The following is a 26413-nucleotide window of genomic DNA, read 5'->3' as shown; positions in this document are numbered from 1 at the left end:
TTATGTGGGTTTGTCTCTATGTCTTCTTTTCTGTACCATTGATCTTTATGTCTGTTTTGATGCCAACACCATGCTGTTTTTGTTACTATATTATAATTTAAAGTCTAGTACTGTGATGCCTCTTGCTTCACTTTTCTTGCTAAGGAACATCCCTGCCTTGTTCCAATTTTTAGAGGGTATGCTTTCAATTTTTCTCTATTTAGAATGATGTTGGCTTGGATTTAGCATATATAGCTTTTCCAATATTGGGGTATGTTCCTACTATCCCTAGTTTTTCTAGTGTTCTATTGATGTGATGAATTATGTTCCTTGATTTCCTTATGTTGAACCAACCTTGCATCTCTGGGATAAACCCTACTTGATCATGGTGCACTATCTTTTAAATGTTTTTGCATGCAATTTGCCAGTATTTTATTAAGAATTTTTGCATAAACATTCATTAGGAATATTGGTCTGAAATTTTCTTTCTTTGATGTGTTTGTCTGCTTTTGGTATCAGGGTGAGACCAGCTTCATAGAATTAGTTTGGCAGTATTCCCTCATTTTCTGTTTCATAGAGTAATTTCAGGATGATTGGTGTTTGTTCTTTGAAAGTCTGGTAGAACTCAGTTGAGACTCTCTGATCTTAGGCTTTACTTTCTTGGCAGGCTTTTGATGGTATCTTCAATTTCATTGCTTGAAATTGCTTGCAATGAAATTGAAATTTCTTTGCTTTAAATTGTTTAAATTTTCTGTGTCCTCCTGATTCAATTTGGGTAGGTCATATGTCTCTAGAATTTTGTTTATGTCTTCAAGATTTTCTCTTTATTAGAATATAAATTTTCAAAGTAGGTTCTGATTATCATCTGTATTTCAGTAGTATCTGTTGTGATATTTCCTTTTTCATCATGAATTTTAGTAATACGAGTTTTCTTTTTATCTTACTTAGCTTGGCTAAGGTTTATCAATTTTATTGATTTTTTTTTAAAGAACCAACTTTTTGTTTTTTTGATTTTTTTGAATTGTTTCTTTTGTTTCAATTTCATTGATTTCATCTCTGATTTTGATTATTTCCTGTCTTTTACTGCTTTTGCTGTTGATTTGTTCTTTTTTCTAGGTAATGTTAGGTATTTGTAATGTTAGGTATTTATTTGTTGACTTTCTTATTCTTTTAAAATATGAGCTCAGTGCAATGAACTTTCCTCTTAGTACTGCCTTCATAGTATCCCAGAGATTTTGATGTGTTATATTGCTATTCTCATTTACCTCTAAGTATTTTTTGTTTCATCCCTGATTTCTTTTGCTGTCCATTCATCATTCACTAGAGTATTATTTAGTCTATAGGTGTTAGAGTAGCTTCTATTTTTCATTTTATCATTGATTTCTAATTTCATTCCATTATGATCTGATATGATGCAAGGTATTGGGTTTTTGCGTGTGTGTGTGTGTGCGTATTTGCTAAGAGTTGTTTTGTGGCCTAAGATATGGTCTATTTTAGAGAAGGATCCATGTGCTGCTGAGAAGAAAGTGTATTCAGTCATCAATGGATGAAATATTCTATATATGTCTGTTAAGTCAAAATTATTAATTGTATTTTTTAATTCTATCACTTCTTTATTTAGTTTTTAATTTGGAGGATCTATCTAGTGGTAACGGAAGTGTGTTAGTCACTCACCCATGATTATTTATTGTGGTCTATTTGATTCTTGAAATTGAGAAGGATTTATTTGATATACATAGATGCTCCATTGTTTGGGACATAAGTATTTATGATTGTTATGTCTTGTTGATGTATAATTCCCTTAAGCAGTATGAAATGTTATTCTTTGTTCCTTCTGTTTAATTTTGGCTTGAAGTACACTTTATCTGATATAAGTATAGAAACCCCTGCTTATTGATGCGATCCATATGAATGATATGTTTTTCTCCCATCCTTTTACCTTCAGTCTGTAGATATCTTTGCCTATAAGGTGAGTCTCTTGGAGACAGCATATTGTTGAGTCTTGTTTTTTAATCCAGTCTGCCAGTCTATGTCTTTTGTAATGAGTTTAAGCCATTTACATTTAGTGTCATTATTGAGATATAATTTGTATTCCCTATAATTTTGATTTACTTTTGGTTTTTAATTTTAATGTTTCTCCATTGATTCACTGATATTTTAGTGTAGTTCCTCCCTTTGCTGGTTTTCACTTTTATTTTTTTCTTCTTCATGAAATACCTTATTGAGCATGTTCTGTAGAGCAGGCTTTCTAGTTGTGAATTCTTTTAACTTTTGTTTATCATGGAAGATTTTTTTATTTAATTGCTGATTATAAAACTTAATTTTGCTGGGTATGATATTCTTGCTGGTGTCCATTTTTTTTCACAGCTTGGTATACATTATTCCAAGACCACCTAACTTTGTGGGTTTGGGTTGAGAGATCAGCTGCGATCCAGATTTGTTTCCTTCTAAATGTTACCTGATGTTTTTCTCTGGCAGCCTTTAAAATTCTGTTTATTCTGTATGTTAGGCATTTTTCCTTATAACTTCCTTGGTATGGGTGGATCTGTTGTAGTTTTGTATATTTGGGGTTCTGTAAGCCTCCTATATTTGATGTTTCATTTCATTCTTTAGGTATAGGAAATTTTCTGATATTATTTCATTGAGAAGATTGTGCCTTCCTTTTGTATATATCTCCGAGCCTTTATCTATCCCAATAAATCTTAAATTTTGTCTTTTCAGGTTATCCCATATATTTGGAAGTTCTGTTCATAGTCTCTTAACATCTTTTCTCCATGGTTGACTTTGTTTTTAGGATTTTATATTTTGTCTTCATTGCCTTACATCTAGTTTGTTGGTGATGCTTTCAGTTGAATTTTTAATTTGGTTTATTGATTACATCATTTTGAGGATTTCTGTTTTTTTTTTTCTTCAGAATCTCTCTTGATTGAAGTGATCTTTCTCTTCTTGTGTTTCCTCTTTGATTTCACTCCTTACACAGTCCTTTACTTCACAGATCAGTTTAACTATGTACATTTTAAACTCTTTTCTGACATTTCTTCCACTGTGGTGCCAATGGATTCTGTTATTGGAGTATCTTGGTTTGTTTGGGGCAATTTTTCCCTTGCTTTTTTGTTTTTGTGTGTCTATCCATCTAACAGTATGAATCTGAGACAGCAGAGTTTCTACCCTGTGGACTTACAGTGTCCCTGAAGGTTTCCAATACCTCACTGTTACCTCACTTTTTAGGGGGGAGACAAGTAATAACCACCAATGCAAACAATATATAGTATTAAACCAAATAGTTTCTACTGTGATGTCTACAATGTTAATTATCACAATATGCCAAAATGATATGATCAGTTTTTGCCTACAATAAAAACAGCAAGTTTGCAAAGAGTTTACAATTTCAAATGGTGGACAGTGAGAGAAAACAGAAGTGATATAGGATGTGATGATTATTAAGGAGGAGAAGAGAAGAAGTAGTAAACAATTAAAGGAAGAGTGGAAGAGAATGTTAGAGATTGACTGTTAGTGGAAGAAAAAAGAGAAAGAGAATAAAGGGAAAGAGATAGGTAAGGGAAAAATATATATGAAGTAAAATTTTCAAAAAATGAAAAATGAAAACCAAACAAAACTAAAATATATTAATCAAACATCCTAGTTCACAGAACAAACAAACAACAAAAAATCTGATCCATGAAAAGTAACTTGCTTCAAAAATGCTAGAAATGAGAAAAAAATGTGAGTATTTATAAATGTCCATGTACCATTAAGGTCACTTTTAAACAGAGAGAAGAAAGGAAAAAGGAGAAAAAAAATCTCAATTAGAAGTTAAAGAATTATTTCTATTGGAGTTCAAAAGATTCTTAGCTTCTCTTCTCAGCAGTTTTAGGTAGGGTCATCTGGAGCATGATGCTCCACCCTCTGGATTGCTGGAGTGGGAGAGAATCCATTAGGTGGAATTCCTGGAGGAAGGGTTTAGGCTTTGGTGAGCTCTAACTTCTTCCCTGAATGTCAGTTTGTCTGGAGATTTTAAAGCAGTGCACCTCCAGGGCCCCCACCCTTCCAAATTCCCAGCCAGATGCATCTCTTCGAGCTAGCCCTGCAAGCACCCAGATTGGAGTGAGGGCAGTGTTTTCTAAATGCTATTTAGCATTGTTCTTCAAATTCACTAGGAAAATACATAAACAGGTATTTTTCTCTTTGTTTTTCTAGATCTTTTTTCTGGATGAATTCTATAGTGCTTAAAATTTCCTGTTGGGCAGTTATATTTAGTATTTAATATATAATAGATACTTCAGTATTGTTTTTTATCATATTACAGAGCAGAAACAACTACCATTCTCCTTATGAAAATGAGAATATAGTGCCCACTTGGAATAGAGTTGCATGTTCACCATTAAAAACAACCGAATTATCCAAAGACTTGAACATGGTTGATGTTTCAACAATGGTTCAAGATAAGTTGTAGGCTCTTTCCCACCACCATCCCTCAGCTCTTTTTTGCTTAGTTTCAACTAATTTCTTAAACCAGAGCCAGAGAGTCCTGTCTCCAGTTTTTGCATGGTCTGCCCACAAGGAATGGGTTGTACATTTTTAAGTGGTTAAAAAAAATTAAAATAACAACTCATGATACTTGGCATTTATATGAGAGTAAATAAAGTTTTTAAATAAAGTTTTATTGAAACACAGTCATGCTCATATTTTTATGCTTTCACTATGACAATGGTGTTGAGTATTTGCAACAGAAACTGTATGGCTCACAAAGCCTAAAATAGTTACTGTATGGTCCTTTACAGAAACAGTTGATTAAACCCTGAACAATACTTCAGCCAAAGTTATCTTTAAAAAAAAAAATGCTAAGACCTATTTCAGCTTCCTTTTTAATACCTATTGCACCTGGAATTAAAATCTAAAATTTTATATAGAGATTACATAATCTGACGCAGTTCACAATTGCAGCCACGTCTTATTATAATCTTCTTTTTTTCATATTTTTCATTTTTTTTCTTTTGCATCAGGTCTTCAAACACTTTTTTTCTTTCTAGAACTTGTAACCCATTTATTCTCATCTTTTGCTCTATTGAAACTCCTTAATAAATCTGATGTCATCCTATTATTCATCTTTCTTTATATTTTGCACTTCTCTTTTATAACATTATAATTATGATTCTTTATTCTATTTTTTATTAGTTCATTTTAATTATACAGAATAATGGATTTCATTGTACTGCATTCATGCATGCAAATAACATACTTTGATTATATCCAACCCCCATTACCTTCCCTTTCCTTCCCACCCTCCACCCCCTTCCTCTTCTCTTGGTCTCCCTATTACTTTCATTGTCATCCTCTCATCCCCCAGATTCCACATATGAGGGAAGACATGCAGATTTGTCTGACTTTTTCAGTTAACATTACCATCTCCAGTTCCATTCATTTTACTTGATCTTTGTTCTATTTTTTTTTCTCCTTTTTTGACTATAAACACCTTGAGAATAAGGACTGTCTCTGTCTTGTTCACTGCTGTACGTCCAGTGACAAAGCTCAGATTTGGCATACGTTTCAGTTTGTTTGCCCAGTACAGTCAGTAACTATCTGGGACTGTCTGGGTGTAAGCCTCTGTCAGAGTAAATACTGTGTCCCTTGACTCTCAAAAACATGACCAGTTTGGATAATAAGTTATGTATTATGTGTAGCAGATGTCCAGTAAATACTGTTTGAATGACTCAATTTATGAAATTTTAATGATTTGGGGTCCAGATAATCAGTACTTTTAATTAAGAAGACTTAAAATTCTCTTTGTTAAATGAAAAAGCAAAGAATGGAGAGAAAATTCAGAAATTTGGTTTCAGAATAATTTAGTTTGCCCAAAATTCAATGTGTATTTAACTTAATTTCTGTATACATAGGTTGAAAAAATTATCTTGAAACAATGTAAAGTATAAAATAAATTCTATTCTCTCTACACTTGAATTTAACATAATATGGTATAGATATATATGGTCATTAGTTGTAGCAAGGGTTAAAGTTCAAAATCTTCCTTTTTTGGTTAAAGCTCTTAATCTTTTCATGTTTCTAAATATATTATTGTGTTATTGAATTCAGAATTCCTGAAAATAGTATGCATACAGAGTCAAAATTTACTTTTGTGCCATAATTTTTCTCTCAGAGTATAGTAGTCTCTTGCCAGTACATCGGGCTATGAGGAAGCTAGGTTTCCTCAGAAACTAAGAGTATCTTCTGAGAGTATTTAAATCCAGGACCTGATAGAGCAAAAATCTGCACTCATTTAAAATTCTAAGGCATAAAGAGAAAACATGGCTTTCAACTTATTCTTAAAGGACAGGGGACATGGCATGTATTGTTAGATTGGGGAGCTTTTTAAAATACATATAGACCCATCCTCTCCAAATTCTGATACATGTCATTCCAGCTTCTCTTTTGGGGTGTTGGGGGATGGGAAAAGGTTTGTAACAATTGAATGAATGTATTGGTAAATGTATAAAGAAAGAATATGTCAGTGTAAAGGAGGCTTGGTCAGACTTCAGCCAAGAACTTAAGACTTAGGACAGAAAAGTAGAATAACAGAGGCAAGCTCTAATCAGTAGAGAAAAAGTACAGAGATAGGACAGAGATGAATCATTAGGCTCCACCAAGGTCACAGTGAGTTGTTCTTTAAAACTCAGATTCCATGCTTACACCATGCAACTTTATGATTACTAATCTGACTTCTAAGGTGCCCTACATGGTAGAATGAGATTTCTTATCCCTAGCAAGGAATATAATCCTTCTATACATTAGTATATTTCCAACTGAGTCACTATATGTAGTTTGTGAGTGTGACCTATTTAGCTCAGCTTCTGTGAGTCCAAGTCTAGGACACTAGCAGTGATAAGGCTGTTCTCCAAATAGTGGTTAGTTTACAGAACTTTATGTCACATTCTGAGACCTTTTAGAAAAGTGTCAAGTAGCCCTCTCCTGTGGACAGCTCAACTTGATCAAATCCCCTTGCTCTTTCTTAATCCACTCTATAGTGATCATTCTTTTTGGAGTTACTTAGTATTTTAGAAGTTTTCTAGTAGTGCTATAAATCTTATAAATGCAACATTCAAACCTACCTTGAAAAAGAAATGTGAAGTTGCTAACTATTTTAGTCACATTTGCTACATAATAGCCTGGCAGGACAGAAGTATTTGTATTTCTATATTGTTCCCACATCTTGACCTTTTGGTTGGCAGCACTCCACCTACTCTTCTTGGTGAACCAAAGCAACTTTAGCCCAGTCACTTGATCCAGAAACCCAGGAATATCCTTGTTTTTTACCTCTTCTTTGCCAACATGTCTAGTTAATCACTAAGCTCCTCATCATTTCTAGCTTGAAGCATCACAGTAGTCTCCTAATTATCTCTTTTTTAACATTCTGATTTGCCTTTGAGGTGGTTGCCAACTAATGACTTTTGAAAGCACAATTACTTTTTCAGAGGAAACCACTAGGTGATTTTTTTTGTATTTTCACAATGTAAAGTCCATATTCTTAAGCATGGCATGCAAGACCTTTTAAGAACTGGCCTTCCTCCTTTCCCATGGACTGACTCTTTCCCTTCCTCCCTCACATGTACTCTAGTCATGGTGCCTAGGCCTGCCAGTCTGCTCCATTCCTCTGGAGACTTGCATTTGCCACGTGTGCTCATTTTGTTGAACTTGACCTTTCAGCAGCATGGATACCTTTGTATACTCCCTCCATTTTGAAACACCTACCCTTGAATTCCATGATATCATTCTTTCTGGACTTTCCTCTTCCCTCTCCAATATTTCCCTCAGTTTTCTTTTGGCCACTCATTCTCTACTTATTCTTTGTATGTTGTTCTTTCTTGGGGCTCAATTTTAGGTTGTGTTTGCCCTCTTAAACCTGCTGAATTCAACTCTGCTCTATATACCAGTGGTTTGCTTTGCTATGAGGAATTTTTATAGTTAGCAGAAGTAGATAAATATTACAGTATGTTTTATTCTCAGAGCTGGGGAGTAAATATATTCATCTAGAGTTTTAGCCAATGAGAACTTGCTTTGTAGACTAAAAGCTCTTGTTTTTACACATGGAAGCTAGCCCCCACATAGTGTGCTTTCTTCATTTGAGTGAGTGGTCTTCTTCACATCATTTTGCCCTCTCATCCTGCCCTTGTAAAAATGATTAGATTTTAGCAACCCCAGAAAGGTTGTCTTGTAGTTCATCAAGTAGCATTTGACTTTCTATGTACTCTACTAAATTAAATGCAATGATTGGTAGAAATTAGGACATGTAATTTTAAAAACTGAAATTTAGAAGAAAGCTCTTCATTTTTGGAATAAACTGGAATTGGCAGATAAAACTGTAGTGTTTATTATAGTCCAGGAAATTATTCTTTTTTTTTTTTTTTGGGTGCTGGGGATCGAACCCAGGGCCTTGTGCCTACAAGGCAAGCACTCTACTGATTGAGCTATCTCCCCAGCCCCCCAGGAAATTATTCTGAATGAATTAAAGTCAGAAGTATTTTCAAAGGAAAGAACTATTTAGTAATCAAGATATTACCATAACTTTTCAGTGATGAAAGATATGTAAGTACTGACTGGAATTTCTCTACCTGAATAGCTGGCTCTTCCTGCTATTTCCTGACATTCCATTTATAATACTCAAGAGATACAACCATAGTAGTCATTGAGGAGTCTGATGGGAATGCTCTATCAGTATTGAAGAAGTGGTTTATGAAAAAGTAATGATGACATTTCTGGAACTGAATTAAAAGTGCTATCATGGTGAAAAAAATTTAATCCTTAACAGTTAACTTTTCAAGTAATATTTGAAAATATTGCAATAGGTTTTTTACATTAATTGAGCATAAGCTAGATATTTTCATTTGCATCATGTTTCTACACCTTGTGTAGAAAGAAAGAAATTAGGAGCTGTCCCTTTAACAAAACCCTGTTTACCTCTCCTCTTCTAGTAGGAGTGGCTTAGGAACCTGTAGAGTGAGGTATAACTTCAGTTGTGCATTCTGACCTGCAGCCTTGGAAAGATTGTTGGAACTACAAACCAGGAAGCGACAAATAATATGCTTTAAACTACACTAGCACTTGTCTTTTACATGGAAAAACATCTCATAACAAAATTAGGAGACTGAAGCAGTGATTTTGTGTAATTGTCATTAAATATTTGGCGCTCTGCTTCGGATAGAGTTTGAAGCACACTTGGAATACAAAGCTTTCTGGGCCAGAAATTGATCTGCTGACTTTTGAGCCTTATCTGATTACTTCTTAGTTTATCTTTGTTTTGTTAAACTACTCTGTAGGCTGAAACGGGAGACTCTACTTTGTCTGCAGGTAGGTGGTCTACATTTTGTTTAAAATTAGGTTGTTTTTAAGGTTACTCAAGCAGATATGTTCTACTGCTGATTATTGAAAGAATTATAAATATCAGGCTGGATATGTTTTAATGTTTGAATGTTCAGCATGGCTGTAAATAACTGAACTTTTATGACAACTGGACAGCTTTGTAGAAGAGTGATTTTTTAACAAATACCAAATCTCCTACATGGTGAATTCAGTGAGTTTTGTTTCCCACTAACCTGTTTTGTGTGTGTGTGTGTGTGTTTAATTAATAGGTTAAAAAGCATATTGAAATTACCCTGTGATTAACTTCCTAGTAGTATTTGTTAAAAAATTTAAAACATGTATTTATGTAGTCAAATAAAATTACATTTTTGTTGTTAGTGTTTTACTTATAAGTTTCATTTTTTTCACTGTCAGGAAGCTGTCTTAAGTATTCGTTGATTTGTTTATTTTAGTCTTTCTTTGGAAATTGTTTTTGAAATGTTTTTATGAAAGGTTAATCTTACACAAGTATATTGAAATACTGTTTGCTTCTCTTTATAAAGCTAACTATCCTTATATGACGCTAAAATATTTCAAAGATAGTCTTTGGAAGAATGAGTTAATTAGTAGTAAGTTGTCATTATGGAAAGCAGTTGTAAAACTTGGAGTAGAAGTTGGAAGTGTATGCAGGGTTTCTTTAGGATCAAAGACAGTTGTTCCTTGACCTTCTTTACCACCAATGATCACTTTTATTTTTCTTCTCTGGATACTATGTCTGAAAAGACTGTCCACCAAAAAGTGCTTATATTGAATAGTAAATATTAGAACATTATCATTTATTAGACATACATTATTTCTAACAAGACTTTATCAGTTTAAAATATCCACTCTAGGTTAATACAATAGCTCAAAGCAAAGAGTGTTGCCATTTTACTTAGTTTGAATAGCTTTATTGTAGGTAATTATTCAGATATTTTCAACATTTTGAAATACTGATAATAATACCTGAATTTTCAGCAAGTGTTCTTGTGGTATCCTAGTGATCTGGGCATGGCAGACAGGGAATTAGCAGTCAAAAGTACAGAAATTTGAGTGATATTAGCCAAATTATATTGTTTTATTGTGTATTGTGTGAATGTGCAAATATGTAACAACAAATCCCTTTGTGTACAACTATAATATACCAATTTAAAAAATGTGGGAAAAGAAGTGCAGAAATTTTCTTTTTAATCTTTTTGAGATTCCTCAAAATGTTATGAAGATCATCCAATATAAGTATAAAACAAAGATACCATAGCTGCTAGAGAGCAAAGAAAGGAGAGAGAAAAAAGGAAGTGTATTTGTTCTAGGGAATATTGTGGAAGAATTTAAGGCATCTATATACAGTTTAGCCCTGTTAAATTTATATTTATCTTTACTGTTTCCCAACTTTAAATTTTTACTCCAATTGGGCTAACAAATTATTACTGACCTCAAAACAAATATTACTTATACTCACGCATTTACTCTGTATTTTATGTTGTTTTTCCTTTCCCAACTTATCTCATTTCTCCCCTGCTCCCATTCATATTTTTCCTTCAGTTCAGCTGAAAACCAGTGTGAAACCATAGCCGATCACCCTAATCTATAATATTCTTCCCTTTAGACTTTTATGTTATCTCAATTCTACTAGCACTTTAGCACATAATCATATCTTATCATATTTAATTTTATTTAAAGTGTCCTGTAGCTCTTCAATTATAATAGAAATTGTTTGAGGGTCAAGAGCTTAACTTCTACATAAGTTTTACATTCCTTAGCATCTAGTAGAGTGGTATATATTTGATAGGTACTCAATAAATACCTGTTGAATGAAAAAAAGAGATGAGGAATCTTATTGACAATTGGAAGCTGACTCCCTCTACCTTGCTTAATCATGTAATTAACTATGATGTTTCCTGTTGGTTATCATAATATCATTGTTTTGCACAAGTGTGTTGTATTCGGTGATTTTTTTTTTTTTTTTTTTTGGTGACCAAGGATTGAACTCTGGGGCAGTTGGCCTCTGAGCCACATCCTCAGTCATATTTTGTGTTTTTTTAGAGATAAGGTCTCACAGAGTTACTTAGCGCCTCACTTTTTTTGAGGCTGTCTTCAAACTCACTATCTTCCTGCCTCAGCCTACCAAGTCACTGGGACTACAGGCATGTGCCACTGCCAGTATATTTGGTGATTTTTAATACTGGTAATAGACAAAGAACAAGCTAGATTAATTTTATTTATTTATTAACAGACTTTGCAGCCTTGATAGATGTTAAAAGCACTTAAAAATCATCTTCAGAACTAAAGTCTGGACTTCTGTCTTTTTGCAGTGTGTAGAATTTGACTCAAGTAAAAAAAAAAAAGTTTTGTTTGGTATCAACTGTTTTCATTAATCTTTAATATTTTTGTTCTGGATGTGATATTATTTATCTACTCATTGTATATGTAAAAAATTTAATTTAAATATTTTTTTTCAAATCAAAATGTAATGTCCTCTATTCTAGGTGTTCTAGGTCTTAGAATCATGGCAAGGATATTCATAGACATGTGTGTCTATTAGCTTGTAATTCCCTATTTGAGTTGATGGACTAAAATAGACATTTTAGTTTTGTGTGCTTCCCAAATAAACAGCTTTAAAATTAAAAAAAAAAAAAAAGAACAAGCTAGACTTTATTAAAAGTAAAGGAAACCCTGAAGTCCATAGCCTCTTGCATTTTGAATTTTAGGAAAATATAATTTAAAATTTATTGGTATATCAGGTTCTAAAGGAGCTAAAATATTCAGATACATTATAGATTAAAAGAATGGATCCAAGTTGACATTTAGGACTCTGAATGGTGATAACAGTGGTCATGGTAGGTGGTTGGATTCAGAATATTTATGAATAAATTATTTTATAAAAACAAAATTTTAAATATTTTCTACTTCCCACTTACAGTAGTTATTTTATTACATACTTAAAAATCATCATTTTCCAGGTGTGATGGTGTATGCTTATTGAACCAGCTACTTGGGAGGCTGAGGCAGGAGAATCACTTGAACCCAAGAATTTGAGACCAGCCTTGAGAATGTAGTGAGACCCTGTCTTGAAAAATATAAGCAAAATATTAAATCATAATTTTATATAAATCTCATATCAACTGTGTCTGATAGGCTCTAAGTCATTTTTGTAGATAAAGAAAATGAAGGTATAGAAAAATCAGAAAACTACCAAGTCCACGCCTCTGGTAGCTGTACCACAGGTCATTTTGACTTCAATATTCATGTTTTAGATCAATGTGTTATATTACCTTTTATATTATCCCATACTCATTGTGTTTCTGTCATTTAGAGTTTGACCAGACAAGAATTCTGGCAACTTCTCCAGCAGAACTATGGCACTGAGCTAGGTTTAAATGCTGAAGAGATGGAAAACTTGTCACTGTCGATTGAAGATAATGTTCATCCAAGGTACAGCAAAATGTTTTGAAATGTCAAGGTTTAGTACCCTTTAAGGTGGACTTATTTTAGATTCTTCTAATTCTGAATTTCTATTAATTTATCTTTGGGTACGGTTTGCCTTGATCTTTGTGGTAGAATGGGGTAGAAGGTAGACACAAAGAATAGTTTGCTAAACATGAGATATATGAAGACATGTAAACTATGAACTGTTGCCTAGAATTTGTTTAAGCTTAGTTAGTTTTTGTTTTTAGAGCTTTATAGTTATACATAGTAGTTGGGTTCATTCTGACAAACTCATACATGCATGGAAATTGATTTTAGTTTATGATTTCCCCTTTTATTTTCCCTTTTCACAGCTTAGTTTTTTTTTTAATATATGAAATTCTCTCTCTCTGTCTATATATATATATATATATATATATAGACACAATAGACACAATACCTTTGTTTTATTTATTTATTTTTATGTGGTGCTAAGGATTGAACCCAGTGCCTCACACATGCTAAGAAGTGCTCTACCACTGAGCTACAACCCCAGCCCCTCAAAGCTTAGTTTTAATTTGTCTTTTTATTAAGGATCTGGAGAATTACTGGTGAAATCTCTGAGTTTACAGATAAAAATAAAGTAAATTGAATGGTACGTGTCTTGAGGAACACAATGATTCTATGACTTACTCAAGGATTTCCTAGCATTAGTGTATGGCATGTGGTAGGCACTCAGTAAATACTGAGTACATTAATGAAAAAAGTTTATAATACTATGGGAATGCAAATAATGATGATACAAGATAAGAGCCATGAAGGAAGAATAGGTAATGTGGTAAAGAAATTATGAGTAGAGAAAGATTATTGTTGACAAATGAGAATTGATTTAGAAGAGTGGACATTTTTGTTATTCTTGTGTTTTGTCTTTTGCAGTACTGGGGATTGAACCTAGGGGCATTCCACTACTGAGCTACATTTTGAGACAGGGTCTCACCAGGTTTCCCAGAATAGCCTTTGAACTTGTGATCCTCCTGCCTCAGTCTCCTGAGGAGCTGGGATTGTAGATGTGTACCACCATGCCTGGCTATGAGTGAACATTTTTATTAAACATTCAAGTAAAAGTAATTTCATCCAATGGCAAAGTTGAGGCTGTAGTAATTAAAAACAAATAAGGGTAATATTTAAAATACTTTATTCTTAACATTATGTAACAAACATTATGTTAAGTGGCAGAAGCCTGTAACATGGTATTGTATAATACCATGTATATAAATGGAGTTTATAAATGGAGTGTATAAATGGAGTTCAAATCCATTAATTCCTAGAAAATGTATATTTGTAGTTGCCAGGTGCTAAGAGGAAGAAACAATGAGAATGACAGCTTATGGGTACAGGTTTTATTTTGGGGGTGATGAAAATGTTCTAAAATTAGATTGTGGTGATGTTTGCACAACTCTGTAAACAACTGAATTTTACTCTTTAAATGAAGGATAAATTATTTGTTATATGAATTATATGTTAATAAAGATGTTTAAAAATCTACAGCAAATCTTAAAATGGAAATATTTTGAAAATCTCTAAGTGGGTTTAAAATTTTTAGTCATCTAGATAGTCTTCTAGTTATGCTGATCCTATTTATATTGCTTCAGTTAGTATCAATATTTTATAGTCTTTTTTACATGGTAGCACATGCATATTTTATTAGTTTTCTGTAAAGTAAAAATTTTCCATTGTACTGCTTTCCTTGTAAAGTTTACAAGTTTCTCTCAGGTACTAAAACTGTGTAGAAAAGCAACTGATCTAATGCAAAGAGACTTGGATGGTGGTAAACAAGATCTGGATTCTAATCTGGGCCATCAAGTAGCTGAGCAACCTCATGCAAATCTTTTAAACTTTCTGGTCCTCAGTTTACTCATCCATGAAGTGAGGCCATCGAACTAGATGACCTTCAAAATCCCTGCATCTTGAAAAGTTTCTAGTCTTTGAAGAAGACAGGGGGCTTCAGACTTTAAGGATCAACTTTTCAAGGTGACCAGTAAAGCTGCTACTTTCTTCTAGTGACTCTTTTTTTCCTAAGAAAATACATGGCAGAACTCTCATTCCCTATTCATTCCTTTTCCATTCTTCTAGTATCTGAAAGATTTCCTCAGGGCTTCCATATTCCCTCTTCATTCTTTCCTCCTTTCTTCTCTCTTTATTTCTCCATTCCTTACCTCCATCCTCAAAATTCTTAAGTGTAGACACTCAACTGGTGGGCTAGTCCCAATGACCCATTTTTCTTGTTTGGCTCCCTCAGAGCCCTGCCATTCTGCCTGGCCAAGAATGATTTGGTAACAGACCTAAGTATTATTTGGACAGAGTAAAACAGGGTTGAAATGCCCTTTGGCTTTTTATTCCTTCCTTAGGATAATATTGCATGAGAATCAGGATGCTACTTTATTTTAGCAGAAGAGTTTTAAATATACTTAGTTATGATTATATGGGAATTGTAGTTGCCTGATAAGGTTGGGCACTGGAAATTAGATCAGATATGCTCCTTTTATATTTAATCTCTTTACTTTCTTTTTGCTTCCTGAGAAAGGAAAAGCAGATACTAGGACATTCATGGCCCTATGATCATTTGAAAACTGTTTCTTACACCTTGTTCTTAGTGTTGAAAAGAACCAGGAGAGGGCAAGACTGATTGATGGGCTCAGATAGCAGGAGTTTCCATTTCCTGGAGGGATTTGCCATTTCAGCTGAGTCTGAGTCAGAAGGAAGGAGATATAAAAACTGCCTTCTGTGCTGATTGATGTCCAATTCACACATCCTCCCTGAACCTTTCAAAGTTTCATGGTTGTACCCAGCTCGTTTGATGAGCTGCTGTTGTTGGCTGCTTGTAGTTTAGCCATTTTTTAATGGTTTCTATAATTTATAAAACTTCCTATGAGCTTATATGATTTGTTTACAGGAATAAAGTTAATTTGCTTGTAATTTAAGAAGATAGCCTTGTTGTAAGTAGAGGCTTGTTTGCTCCATTATAATAGTCCATTTGCCATCAAAATGATTTGTAATAAAAAAGATCCCAGGAAACTAAGTCACTTATTTGTGTGGAGGTGACTTTATATTTTTATAATAATATTTCTTACAGCAGTCCCGGCAGAAGTGGTGTGGATGATTCTGGGGAAAGAGATGAAAAATTATCCAAGTCTATCAGTTTTACCCGTGAATCAATTCATCGAGTTTCAGAAACAGAGTCATTGGATGGAAATTCATCGAAAGGAGTTAGTATATGCTGTTCCTTTAAAATATATCTGATGCTGCCATGTGTTAGTCACAATATAAGTTCAAGTAAAAAATTCAATCTACAAAATGTTTAAAACTTAGGATCTCAGGCTGCTATTTTATGAGAAGAGTTTTAAATATATAAGTAGCAGAGGTTATATGAGGGAAAAGTGTGGTTTTGTTTAGTGCTGGGTAAGGTACAAAGCTACCAGCCAGTTCTCTGAGCATCATCAATGGGGAGGATAAATGTCATTTAAAAATATCACAAGTTATAGAAATTTGTAGGTTGCAGAATTTTTCCCAAGGTGAGTAGTGAGTGTGATGGAGAGAATGTTTTGAAGGGAGAAATGGAAGAATAACAATAAACGCTTTTTAAGCCACCTACTGAAGAGGCAGGTCCAGTTAACTACTGGCATTACAGTTAGTAGGTCAGTTTCTTCCTTCATTTTTTTTAAGGATCATTATAAGTTTATTGGGTTTTCAATTTCAATGAGTTTCAATAACTTGGAGTCATTTATTATTATTATTTTGATACTCAGTTTGTCCACTTTGCCAATGTGAGCCTTAGGTAAGCTCCTTTGTCTTTTTGAGATGACTAATAATCTATTTAATTACTTAAGTGTTGCCTTTCTTTTCCCAACTATAAAGTGAAAATAATACCTCAGAGGGTTTTTAAAAATAAGAATTAAATGAATTAATATATATGAAAATACTTAGTTCTTAGCACATGTTAAGTAACGCCAAACCATAAGCTGTTTTAATTGAAAGTGAACCCACCTATGGCCAGCAATGTTTTTTTTTTCTACCCTTCCCCAGGGAGCTGCCAGTATTTCCTCTATGGAAATGTTGGGAAAACAATGAAAGAAATTTATTTATGTGAAAGGCCCTAAGTTATGAACTTGCCTTAGGTAACCATCATCTATCATGCAGCTACCTCAGCCTGGTTTTGTGCTGTGGATTTCTTGCAAAATGTATGCACTGAGAGACACTTAAGGACTCACCACTGGTACAAAGAATTTGACTTTGGATGTTAATCTCTTTGCATGTTCTCATTGAGATGATGAAACTACTGAACTTGGGTGAGGTAACAAGATAGGGGATTTCTTGTATTCCCCTTATCGTTTTACAAAAGTCTGAATTTGATGACTGGGTTTTCAGAACTGCTAATCTCTACTTGAGTCCTTCCTGCAGCCTCTCTATAATTTCTTCTATACTGCCTCTTGAATAGTTAACCTGTTGGTTCTTGCCTCTAGTTTTTTTCCTAAAGAAGGTCACATTTTCTCTCAATAAAGAAATGGAGTATAGAAGAGTAGCAATGCTATAAGATCAATCAGACATTTCTTGATGTTTAGTTTAGTTGTTTTTATGTTATGCAATGTAAGTAATATAGAAATTTGGTCCTTATTTGTTTTTTATTTTCCCTTTTGCATTCAAGAGCAGTATGGTGAGATTCTCAAATGTCAACAAATATTGTGTGTCACTTAGTTTGCTTTGTTTTCACTTCTAGCAAAGTTAGAAATAAGAAAAAGTCTGAAGCAATTTTTTTCCAAGATGAAAACATGCTTTTTAAGTTATTAAAATTAATACTCTTTGTAAAACTTTGTGAAATATAAAATAAATGAAGAAATAAAAACTGTCCAAATGCCAACCACTGAAATAGTCACTGTTACTTTTCCTATATGTATCTAATATTCCTCACCCCCGCACCCCTGCCATGGTGGGGATTGAACCAGGGTTTTCTGTATGCTAGGCCAGCACTCTACCACTGAACTGTATCCCAAGTCCTATCTATATTCTTTATAATAAGACATGCAATTTAATTAGCAACAAGAGGGGAAACATAAATGTGGAATTAGAGAAACCTACTCTCCTTAGCATCCGTTAGAGGCCCTGGTGCTCCTTAAGCATGCTGCTTTATAGTGTGGAACTCCCAAACATATCAACTCTTGATTTTAGTAGTAGTCTCTGCTTTTAAGAATCTTTCCTCTGACTAGGGTAGTCTAATCCTTTAGTAAATTGTGTCCTGGATCCCAGTTGTTGTTCTGCTTCTGGGTAACCATTGGAAACCCGTATCCTCCCTGGAGTTGTTTCTCTGTTCAGTGTTGCTCAAGGATCTCCTGGGGCAGGAAGTCTAAGAATTGTATATGTAGCTTTTTGCTCTCTTTCATCTGTGTACACATAGACACTGCAAGGAAGTACTTTGCTGTATAGTTTATATACATTTTTTTACAGTGTCCTACTAAGCCTGAATGTAATACTAGCCTATCTGAATATTAACATAGTAATAATATTCATACTTTAATGCCTAACATTCAGTTTACTGTAGAAATGACATGTCTGTATCAAACCATCCCGGAAAGTATAGATAGCATTGTGTGTTGAATTTATTTTAATGCTTAGGCTCTTAACAGCAAAGCCAATTGTGTGCTTTTGAGTTTGCTATGAAATTAATTTCCCTTTGAATCTTGTCTTCCTCACTGTACTCTTATGTGACTTTTATCTCTCTATTTTCTTTCCCCTTTCTGCTTTAGTTACTGGTTTTGAGAGGTAGGTGAATTATCTTCCTTGAGATGATGGGGCAGACATTGGTTGGGGAAACTAAGTGGGTTTGGTTACTCCCCTTTATCCACTCCAAAAAACTGATTATTCTATTATTTTTGCCCTTTGACCCTTTTTCCTTCTGCTTAAGTAATTCACATGACATTAACTTTCTGTGAGTTCTTTTCATATAAAATTTGTTGTTCATTACTGTGTAAGAAGATGACTTCAGGAAGGCATGTATTATTTACTAACATTTCGTGGACCCACATTTAGCAGCATTGCAAATGTGATTGATTTAACCCTAACAAACAAAACACTACAAATGTTTTCCAAAGTGCAGTATTTGAAAAAAATCTTTAATATAAAAGTTCTCACTGTAAAATCTAGGCTTAAGGTTTGTTTTTCACTAACTGTATTATTTGCCTTTTAGGCATTAGGGAAAGAGGAACCCGAAAGTGAGAAACAGATCAGAAAGAGTCCTTTACTAACTTCAGAAAACAGGTTAAGTAGAATGTCATCAAAATCACTGGATTTGAATAAAAATGAATATCTTTCCCTGGACAAAAGCAGCACTTCAGATTCTGTTGATGAAGGTAAAGAATTTCTGAAAAAAAATTTTAATGCAAGTATGTCTTTTAATGTTTATATTAGGTGTGTGCAGATTGAGAATTTCGTTTTGTTAGATGAAGTCTTGTCTTGGAAAGAATCTTAAAAGAAATGGAAATTTATAGAAAACAGAAGAAAGCCTGCTAAATCAAACCCATCTCCACTTCTTTCAAAGCCTGGAATTTGAAAATATCCATCATAGTTAGCTTTTAAAATCCCAACCGTTGAATAGTACCAGTGAAAAAGCAGATCAGTTAATAAAAATCTGCATGCCCTCTCCCACATAACAGATGGAGTGAGATGCTCACATTTTATAGGTGGTGTGATCTATTGATTTATCTAGGCCACTGGTAGGGAAAGTAAGACCTAGAGGGGTTCAGTTTAAAATCATGCAGCTAGTTCACTATACAGAGTTGGAATTAGAGACCAGGTCTCTTAAGTTAGTGTTCTTTTTACTTTAACTCAGTACTTCCAAACTTTTTGTTTCTTTTCTTCCTTTTTTTAAAAAAAGGCACCTTAGCAAAGGTGTATAATTATTAAAGCAAGTAGTCATGGCAGGTGCACATTCTGAAATGGATATGAATTTAGTTTCTTTATTACCTTTGTAATCTCAAAATTTATAGAAGGAAATTAAAAAAAAATTACTTATTGTATTACTCAGAAGAATGCTCCACTTTTGAGTTTAAAGATAAAAGCTTTTGACAGGTGATATGTTAGAATAATGGGGTGAGTTTTTGAAAGCAGGAGCATGGACAGTTCATAATTGCTTCTGAATTTGATATGCTTTTACTATAGCCAATTTCCAGTTTTTAAAAACTTCCATTCAGTTTCAGTTTTTTAGATGAACATTCTATAGTTGAAATTTATTACCAAGACAAATGGTAAATAATATTCCATGTGGCATTAAAAAGCAACTTACTTGGTTTTAGAAGGCCAACAGAAATTTAGCTTAATTCTAATATAATGATAAATCATAATGAAAATCATGAACCAGAGACCTTCTGAATCTCAGAAGTATTATATTGCAGATAGCATTTAATTACATGTTTAGTATTGTAATCCCTGCATACATGGGGTCGTTAGTGGGCTCAACAAACAACCATCCTTCTTGACCACCCCTGTTGTTACAAAATTGGGAAAGAAAACAAAAAGCAGGTCTTATAGAGGCCAAAATACACTGCTAATAGTAATAGTGGCAAAGTTAGAGGATGAAGATGTGTGCCAAAGGTACTTGGACTGATGATTGAGCTGATGAGTGTGATAGGCTTATCCAGCAGTCACAATGTTTGACCTCTTCCCATTGTGAAAGGGAAGATCACCCCTGGAGGAGCATTGACTTCTGTAGGCACCTGAGGCCCAGAAGAAAGTACAGAGAAGTGACAGTCCTGCCCAGTACAACCTTCCATACTAACTAAAATTGTATGAATCAGATTGGGCTGCCCTAACAAAATACCACAGCCCATGTGGCTTAAACAACAGAAATGTTTTTTTTTTTTTTTATTATTCTGGGGTATAGAAATCTCTGATCAAGGTCCAGCAGAGTCAGTTTCTAGTAAGAGATCTCTTTCTGGACTTATAGACAGCCACCTTCTTGCAATGTCCTCACATGTCTTTTCCTCACATGCTCACAAAGGGGATGGAGGGTGAGAGGAGATGGAGCAGGGAGAGAGGAAGAGGGAGGCAGGCAAAAATTGAGAATATGATAAATATAAAAAGTAGTTGTTTAGAGAAAACTTTACAGCAAATTGTGTCTCTCTACTTTAAGTTAGAACCCACAACCTGGGGCTTGTCATACTTATTAAGTAGGTATTATCAGGAATTTTTTAAAAAAAATTATAAGATCATTGACATTGAAGTCAGTGCAGTGGGACTCATTGGGAAGGATGTAGGGAGGATGTAGTGAGTGCTTTATCAGAGCTGTTAACATTGGTTCTCTGCTATGCAGCAGGGCAGGAATTAGTTACACCCTGCCTGACTGAACTTAGGCTTTATAAAAGATCTACTCTGGCACCCAGTGGCCAAATAGGTAAGTGACACCAAAACGAGTATTTATCTCAACTTAGTTTATTAAGAATGGTACTTGAAAAAGTAGTTTCATTATTGAGTTCCTTTAAGTTGACATTTATGAGACGTTATATAGGTGACAACGTAAACTCATAAAAGCTGTGCACGTACCCAGGAATAAGGAACAGTAGTGGTATATTTTCTGTATTGTGTGTGAGCACTGATCACATTGTTTCCCCTGATCCTTCCCCTTTAAAGCCTGTTCAGCTTTATAGCAATAAGAACTTAACAAGTAACACCCAGCCCTCTATTTGTGGCAGTTTTTCTTAAAGTGTGTAGCATAATGACTTTTTCTTATTAGATTATCATTAGATAACAAATGTGGACTCCTGCTGGTTTCCTCAAATGGGCTCTGGAATCTCGTGAGATGTATCAAATGGCCTTGATAATGAATCTATTTTTTATTTTATTAAAGTTGTAAAGTTATGAAGACACTTGAAGTAAAGTAATTGGGGAAAAAATGGAAAAGACCAGAAGAAGAAAACCATCTCAAGAGATCTGGAGATTTGCAGGGTGGAGGCGGGTGAGAGGGAGCTGGATGGGTGACAGATCACTTTAAATCAAATATAATTTTGTTTAAAATAATAGTGTTTTCATCTATTTTGGGGACCAGGCTAAGTGAGAAAATGAGAGTATTTTTTCACCTTTTCCATTCCCCAAATGCTGTTATTTTGGGGAGCGGGAGCCCAGGATTATTTTGATAAAGAGACTCCCTCTGGACCCGTGTATTCCTGATAGGACTTAACAAAGCAGAGCATCATAAAATGTCTCTTGGAGGGAACTGCTGTAATTTCTGGCCCCATTCCTTTGATGAAGAATTTAAGTGGAATGCAGATAGAGAAATTTCAACTAGAATCTGCCTGGGCTAACATCTACTATAATGATCTTTCTCAGTGCTAGACAGTTTAGAACTCAACAACATTGAAGGGTATCCTTTACTTAGCTATTTCTATCCTTTCAGAAATTGGTCTGGGCACCTAGCTCCTGAACGAAATGCTAAGCATTGTGTTTAAATATGTTAAACCATATTTCTAATTTTAAACTTATAGTCTTTTTTTTTTTTTTTTTTTTTTTTTCCGGTGCTGGGGATTGAACCCAGGACCTTGTGCTTGTGAGGCAGGCACTCTACCAACTGAGCTACAAAAAAACTAAGAAATTATGTCATGGTGACAGGACACTTATGCAGAGAATGGAAGCTAAATCTAAAGCAAAGATTAGGATGTGGGAACAACATAAAGGAATAGCAAAATTGGAATCCATGACCCATAGCTTACAGAAAAAGATGAATTAGAGGCAAAACCAAGTGAAGAGTAACAGGAATTGGAATATTAGATAGTGCTTATTAAGTACTAAAGGCAAGGACAAGTATATTCTGGCAAAAGCCAGAGAAAAAGCCACAAGATAAGCTAGCATATCAGGGAAGCAGCCCTGAGATTAAACCAGGTAGCCCAACAGTTACCTGAGTTGGAGTTTTGAACAACACATTGAGTTGAACTTAGTTTTTCAGTTGTAAAGAGTACCCTGAATCAAGAAGATAGCAGGTGACTAGTTTTTAGCAAACAGAGGATATAACTGATTGTGTGTGCTTAGTCACTAAATTTAACTTCAATCAACTGCTACATACCTACTTACTACATTTTTAAAGTATCCTCAAAAAACTGCCAACCATATATTTTCAGTTTCATTCATGTTCATGCTTTTCTCCTATATTTATCTATCTCACTTTACATAATCTCCACTGGCTACTTTCAAACTGATATATTTAAAATACTATTTCTTCTTTATTGGCAATAGTAACTTGCTACTGAGTGGAGCAATACCCCCTCTAGCTTAATATGTTACAGCAATACTATTGATGATGTTATTCAGATAGCAGACTTTGAAGTACATGAATTTCATAAATTAATAATACCATGTGGAAATAATTTATTTCATTTACTTTCTCCCTTGAATAAATTTACATACAAAATAGATGGTTGTTCATTCCTTATAGCCATACAACAAATTATATTTTTATCAATAGTAATTCAGAATCTGTTATCTAAAAATGGGGTTTAAAAGAAATATGAAATACCGTATTGAGTCAGGCGCAGTAAGTGGCACACACCTGTAATCCCAGTAACTCAGGAAACTAAGGCAGGAGCATCACAAATTCAAGACCAGCCTCAGCAACAGTGAGATTTTTGTCTGAGAATAATTTTTAAAAATGGCCGGGAATGTATGTAGCTCAGTGACAGAGTGTCCCTGGGTTCAATTCCTAGTACTAAAACTATATATATATTGTATTGAAATATGCAAATGTGTGCAGTTTTCCCTTTTTACAGATGAACAAGAAGCTTACTTTTTTGGTTCTGGGATTGAATCCAGGGTCTTGCACATACTAGGCAAGTGTTCTACATCCCCAGCCCTAAGAAATTTATTTTTGAAAAGTTATAGTTCCAGGGATCTTTGAAAGAATAGCTGATTCTAGGTATAGAGAGAATATAAGATGAGCTTGGAGCACATTGTAGTGCCAAAAAGTAAGGAAGTGTGTGTGTTTGGAGGGGAAACCATGTCCAAAAAAATACAGGCACCAACCTGAAAGAGCTCCTAATGGCCAAGTCAAATAGTTAAATAATTTGAGGAACAAAATAAATATTGACATTATTAGATTATAACCTAAAAAATAAAATAACTTCAGGAGTGAGTCCAGTGCAATGTAGTGTTTTAGATCGTACTTTTACACAGAAAAAGGGCATTACTGGAAGGGAGATAGAGTATATTTTAATTAATTATATATTTCAAAATATTACAGATTAAGAAGTTTTTTTAGAGGTTGCAAATTCAAAGTCCTAGAAACAAAAATAGAATCTAAGATATTTCTAGTATTTTCCATATTAATTATGCATTCAAAAATAACTAAACAATTCTTATATGTCAAACACTGAATGTACAAGTCGTTTAAAACTGACCTTATCCCAACTTTCATGAAACATAGAGTCAAGTATAGGAGAGAGATAATAAGCAAGTGAATAAGCCACCAAAAATTTCATTACAAATTAGGATAGGTTCTGTGAAGAAATGAGTAGGATCAATAGAATTATCTTTAATTGTTTACTTTTTTTGTGTGAGTATTTGAATTATTTTTGTGTGAACAAATAATACTTCTATGTGGGCAAAAGCTGTTTCTCAAGCCTAATTGGGGTGTTACTTCACAAAACCTTAGCAAATTGCCTAATTTTTGTGATTTGTTCCTATTCCAAAGGAGCCATTATTTGAAATTGCAGTGAATCATTTTTGCCTACATATAGTATTATTTAAGGGTGAAGATAAGTCAATACCTACCTGGTGTCCCTAAATTCTTTGCACTTGTGACAAAATATAGAAGTACAAATTATTTAATGAGGGAGAACTAGCAATAGTTAGAGCTGAAACTGGAGTTTCAAGAGTTTTTCTGATTCATAGTCCTTTGCCCATTCATTTAAATGGACTGCTTCCCATGGATTAATATTGACATATGCTTTGCACAGGTAATTCTCAGAGCTTGATTTCTGAAATATGGGGAGCTTTTGCCATAATTTTAATTTTGTATTGATGGAGCATAACCCTTGAAATAGAAGTAATACCTATCCTTAAATGATTAAAATTTCATTTGGATTCCTTTTCACTATTTTCTTTATTATACCAAGTTCCTATACCTATCTGTCTTTTTCTTTTTGGTTCTTTGAAGTAAAAATCTTTCTGGCAGCCTAAAATAAGGTTATGCTTGTGTTCTTTAGGACTGAAGTGGGTTTAGTTTCCAAATCAGTCATTCACTAGCTGTGGGATCCTGACAGTTCTCTCCATGCTTGCATTTTCTCATCTGTAAAATGGAAATGATGATGATGATACCATTTCTTTCAGAAGAATGCAGTGAGAGGTACTTAGGTACAATGTCTGACATATAGAAAATATCATGTAAATATGGTCTATTTTATCTAATGTTTCCAGGGAGCATGAGAAGAAGTGAGCAAATATTGCTTTATTTTCTACTGCTAGTTTTCAACATCATTAAGTTTCCAAGAAAAAAATGTGGTATTCCATTGGGCATTGTTTAGCTTTGAAGAGTACTTTTCAGGATGTTTACCTATTCTTTCAATGTGTGGTATTGGGATCATTGTGAATACAGTGATCCTTGTCTTGGGGGAGTTAGCATTGTTAGGTTGCATTATTCAGGCTGATAAGCTAGTGAGTGCAGCAGATATTATAGCCATTGATGACTAAGTATTTACTGACTGTATGAGTATGTAGAGATAGGACATACTAATTGTTGTGTGTCTCAATATTGCTTTTTGTGTGTGTGTGTGTGTGGTGCTGGGGATCGAACCCAGGGCCTTGTGCTTGTAAGGCAAGTCTTTACCAGCTGAGCTATCTCCCCAGCCCTCAATATTGCTTTAATCACTTATGAAATATTCTTTTGAGTAGTATGTATGAGAGTTTGATATCATTCTAGTTAAATATTTCTACATTTTCTAGGTTTTAATAATTGAAATGTTTGATTATATGTAGTCAACCATACATACTTATGTTTAATTATAAATAGTGCATACATATGAATTCCAGTTTGGAGTTTTAATAGTGTACTAGAATGTGATGATCATTGTAATCACATTTTAAAACCATTTTGTGCCCAAAATAAAACACACACACATACACCCCTTGAAACTACCTTTCCTTAATTTCTTCTCTTTGGTGTATATTTTTGTTTTTCTAGAAAATTTTCCTGAGAAAGATCTTCAAGGAAGACTTTATATCAATCGTGTTTTTCATATCAGTGCTGAGAGGATGTTTGAATTGCTCTTCACTAGTTCATGCTTTATGCAGAGATTTGCCAGTTCTAGAAATATAATAGGTTAGTCCTTGTGTTTCTACTTAATAATAAATTTGGGAAGATTTTATTATCCTTAGAAAATTAAACCTGTATAAACTGATTGATGATGTCAGGGGAAAATATTAGATATGCTTTGATTCTATTGGTGATATATAAACTGATTTTTAAATGTTGGGTTAAATTCACACATGAATGATTTGTTTAATTAGATGCTACTTAAAATAAGTTCAAACCCTTTAAAAATTAAAACTATATATATTCATTAATGTATCTATTCAGTTGGGATGAATGTAATTCAAGAGGAACCACTGTGGAACAACTGAATTTTGGTGA

The 26413-nt window shown here is 33.9% G+C and overlaps 1 protein-coding gene across 3 annotated transcripts in view; it reads left to right on the top strand.

The window, feature by feature from the left end:
• Positions 1 to 26413, top strand: part of Gramd1c (GRAM domain containing 1C) — a 65328-nt gene that overhangs the window by 22274 nt on the left and 16641 nt on the right. The window contains exons 1-5 of one of the 3 annotated variants that reach the window (XM_047563411.1): positions 8986 to 9318; positions 12662 to 12780; positions 15887 to 16019; positions 18992 to 19154; positions 25964 to 26101. In XM_047563411.1, the coding sequence (XP_047419367.1) occupies positions 12737 to 12780; positions 15887 to 16019; positions 18992 to 19154; positions 25964 to 26101 (478 nt within the window). In that variant the 5' untranslated portion in view covers positions 8986 to 9318; positions 12662 to 12736. Of the gene's footprint in view, positions 1 to 8985; positions 9319 to 12661; positions 12781 to 15886; positions 16020 to 18991; positions 19155 to 25963; positions 26102 to 26413 lie in introns of those variants that run through there. The other 2 variants (XM_047563409.1, XM_047563410.1) reach the window with 2 other exon arrangements.

The sequence above is a fragment of the Sciurus carolinensis genome, chromosome 9 (assembly GCF_902686445.1).
Source record: "Sciurus carolinensis chromosome 9, mSciCar1.2, whole genome shotgun sequence".
Lineage (NCBI taxonomy): Eukaryota > Metazoa > Chordata > Mammalia > Rodentia > Sciuridae > Sciurus > Sciurus carolinensis.
The sequence above is the reverse complement of the archived record's forward strand: the minus strand, read 5'-3'. Positions and strand labels throughout refer to the sequence as shown.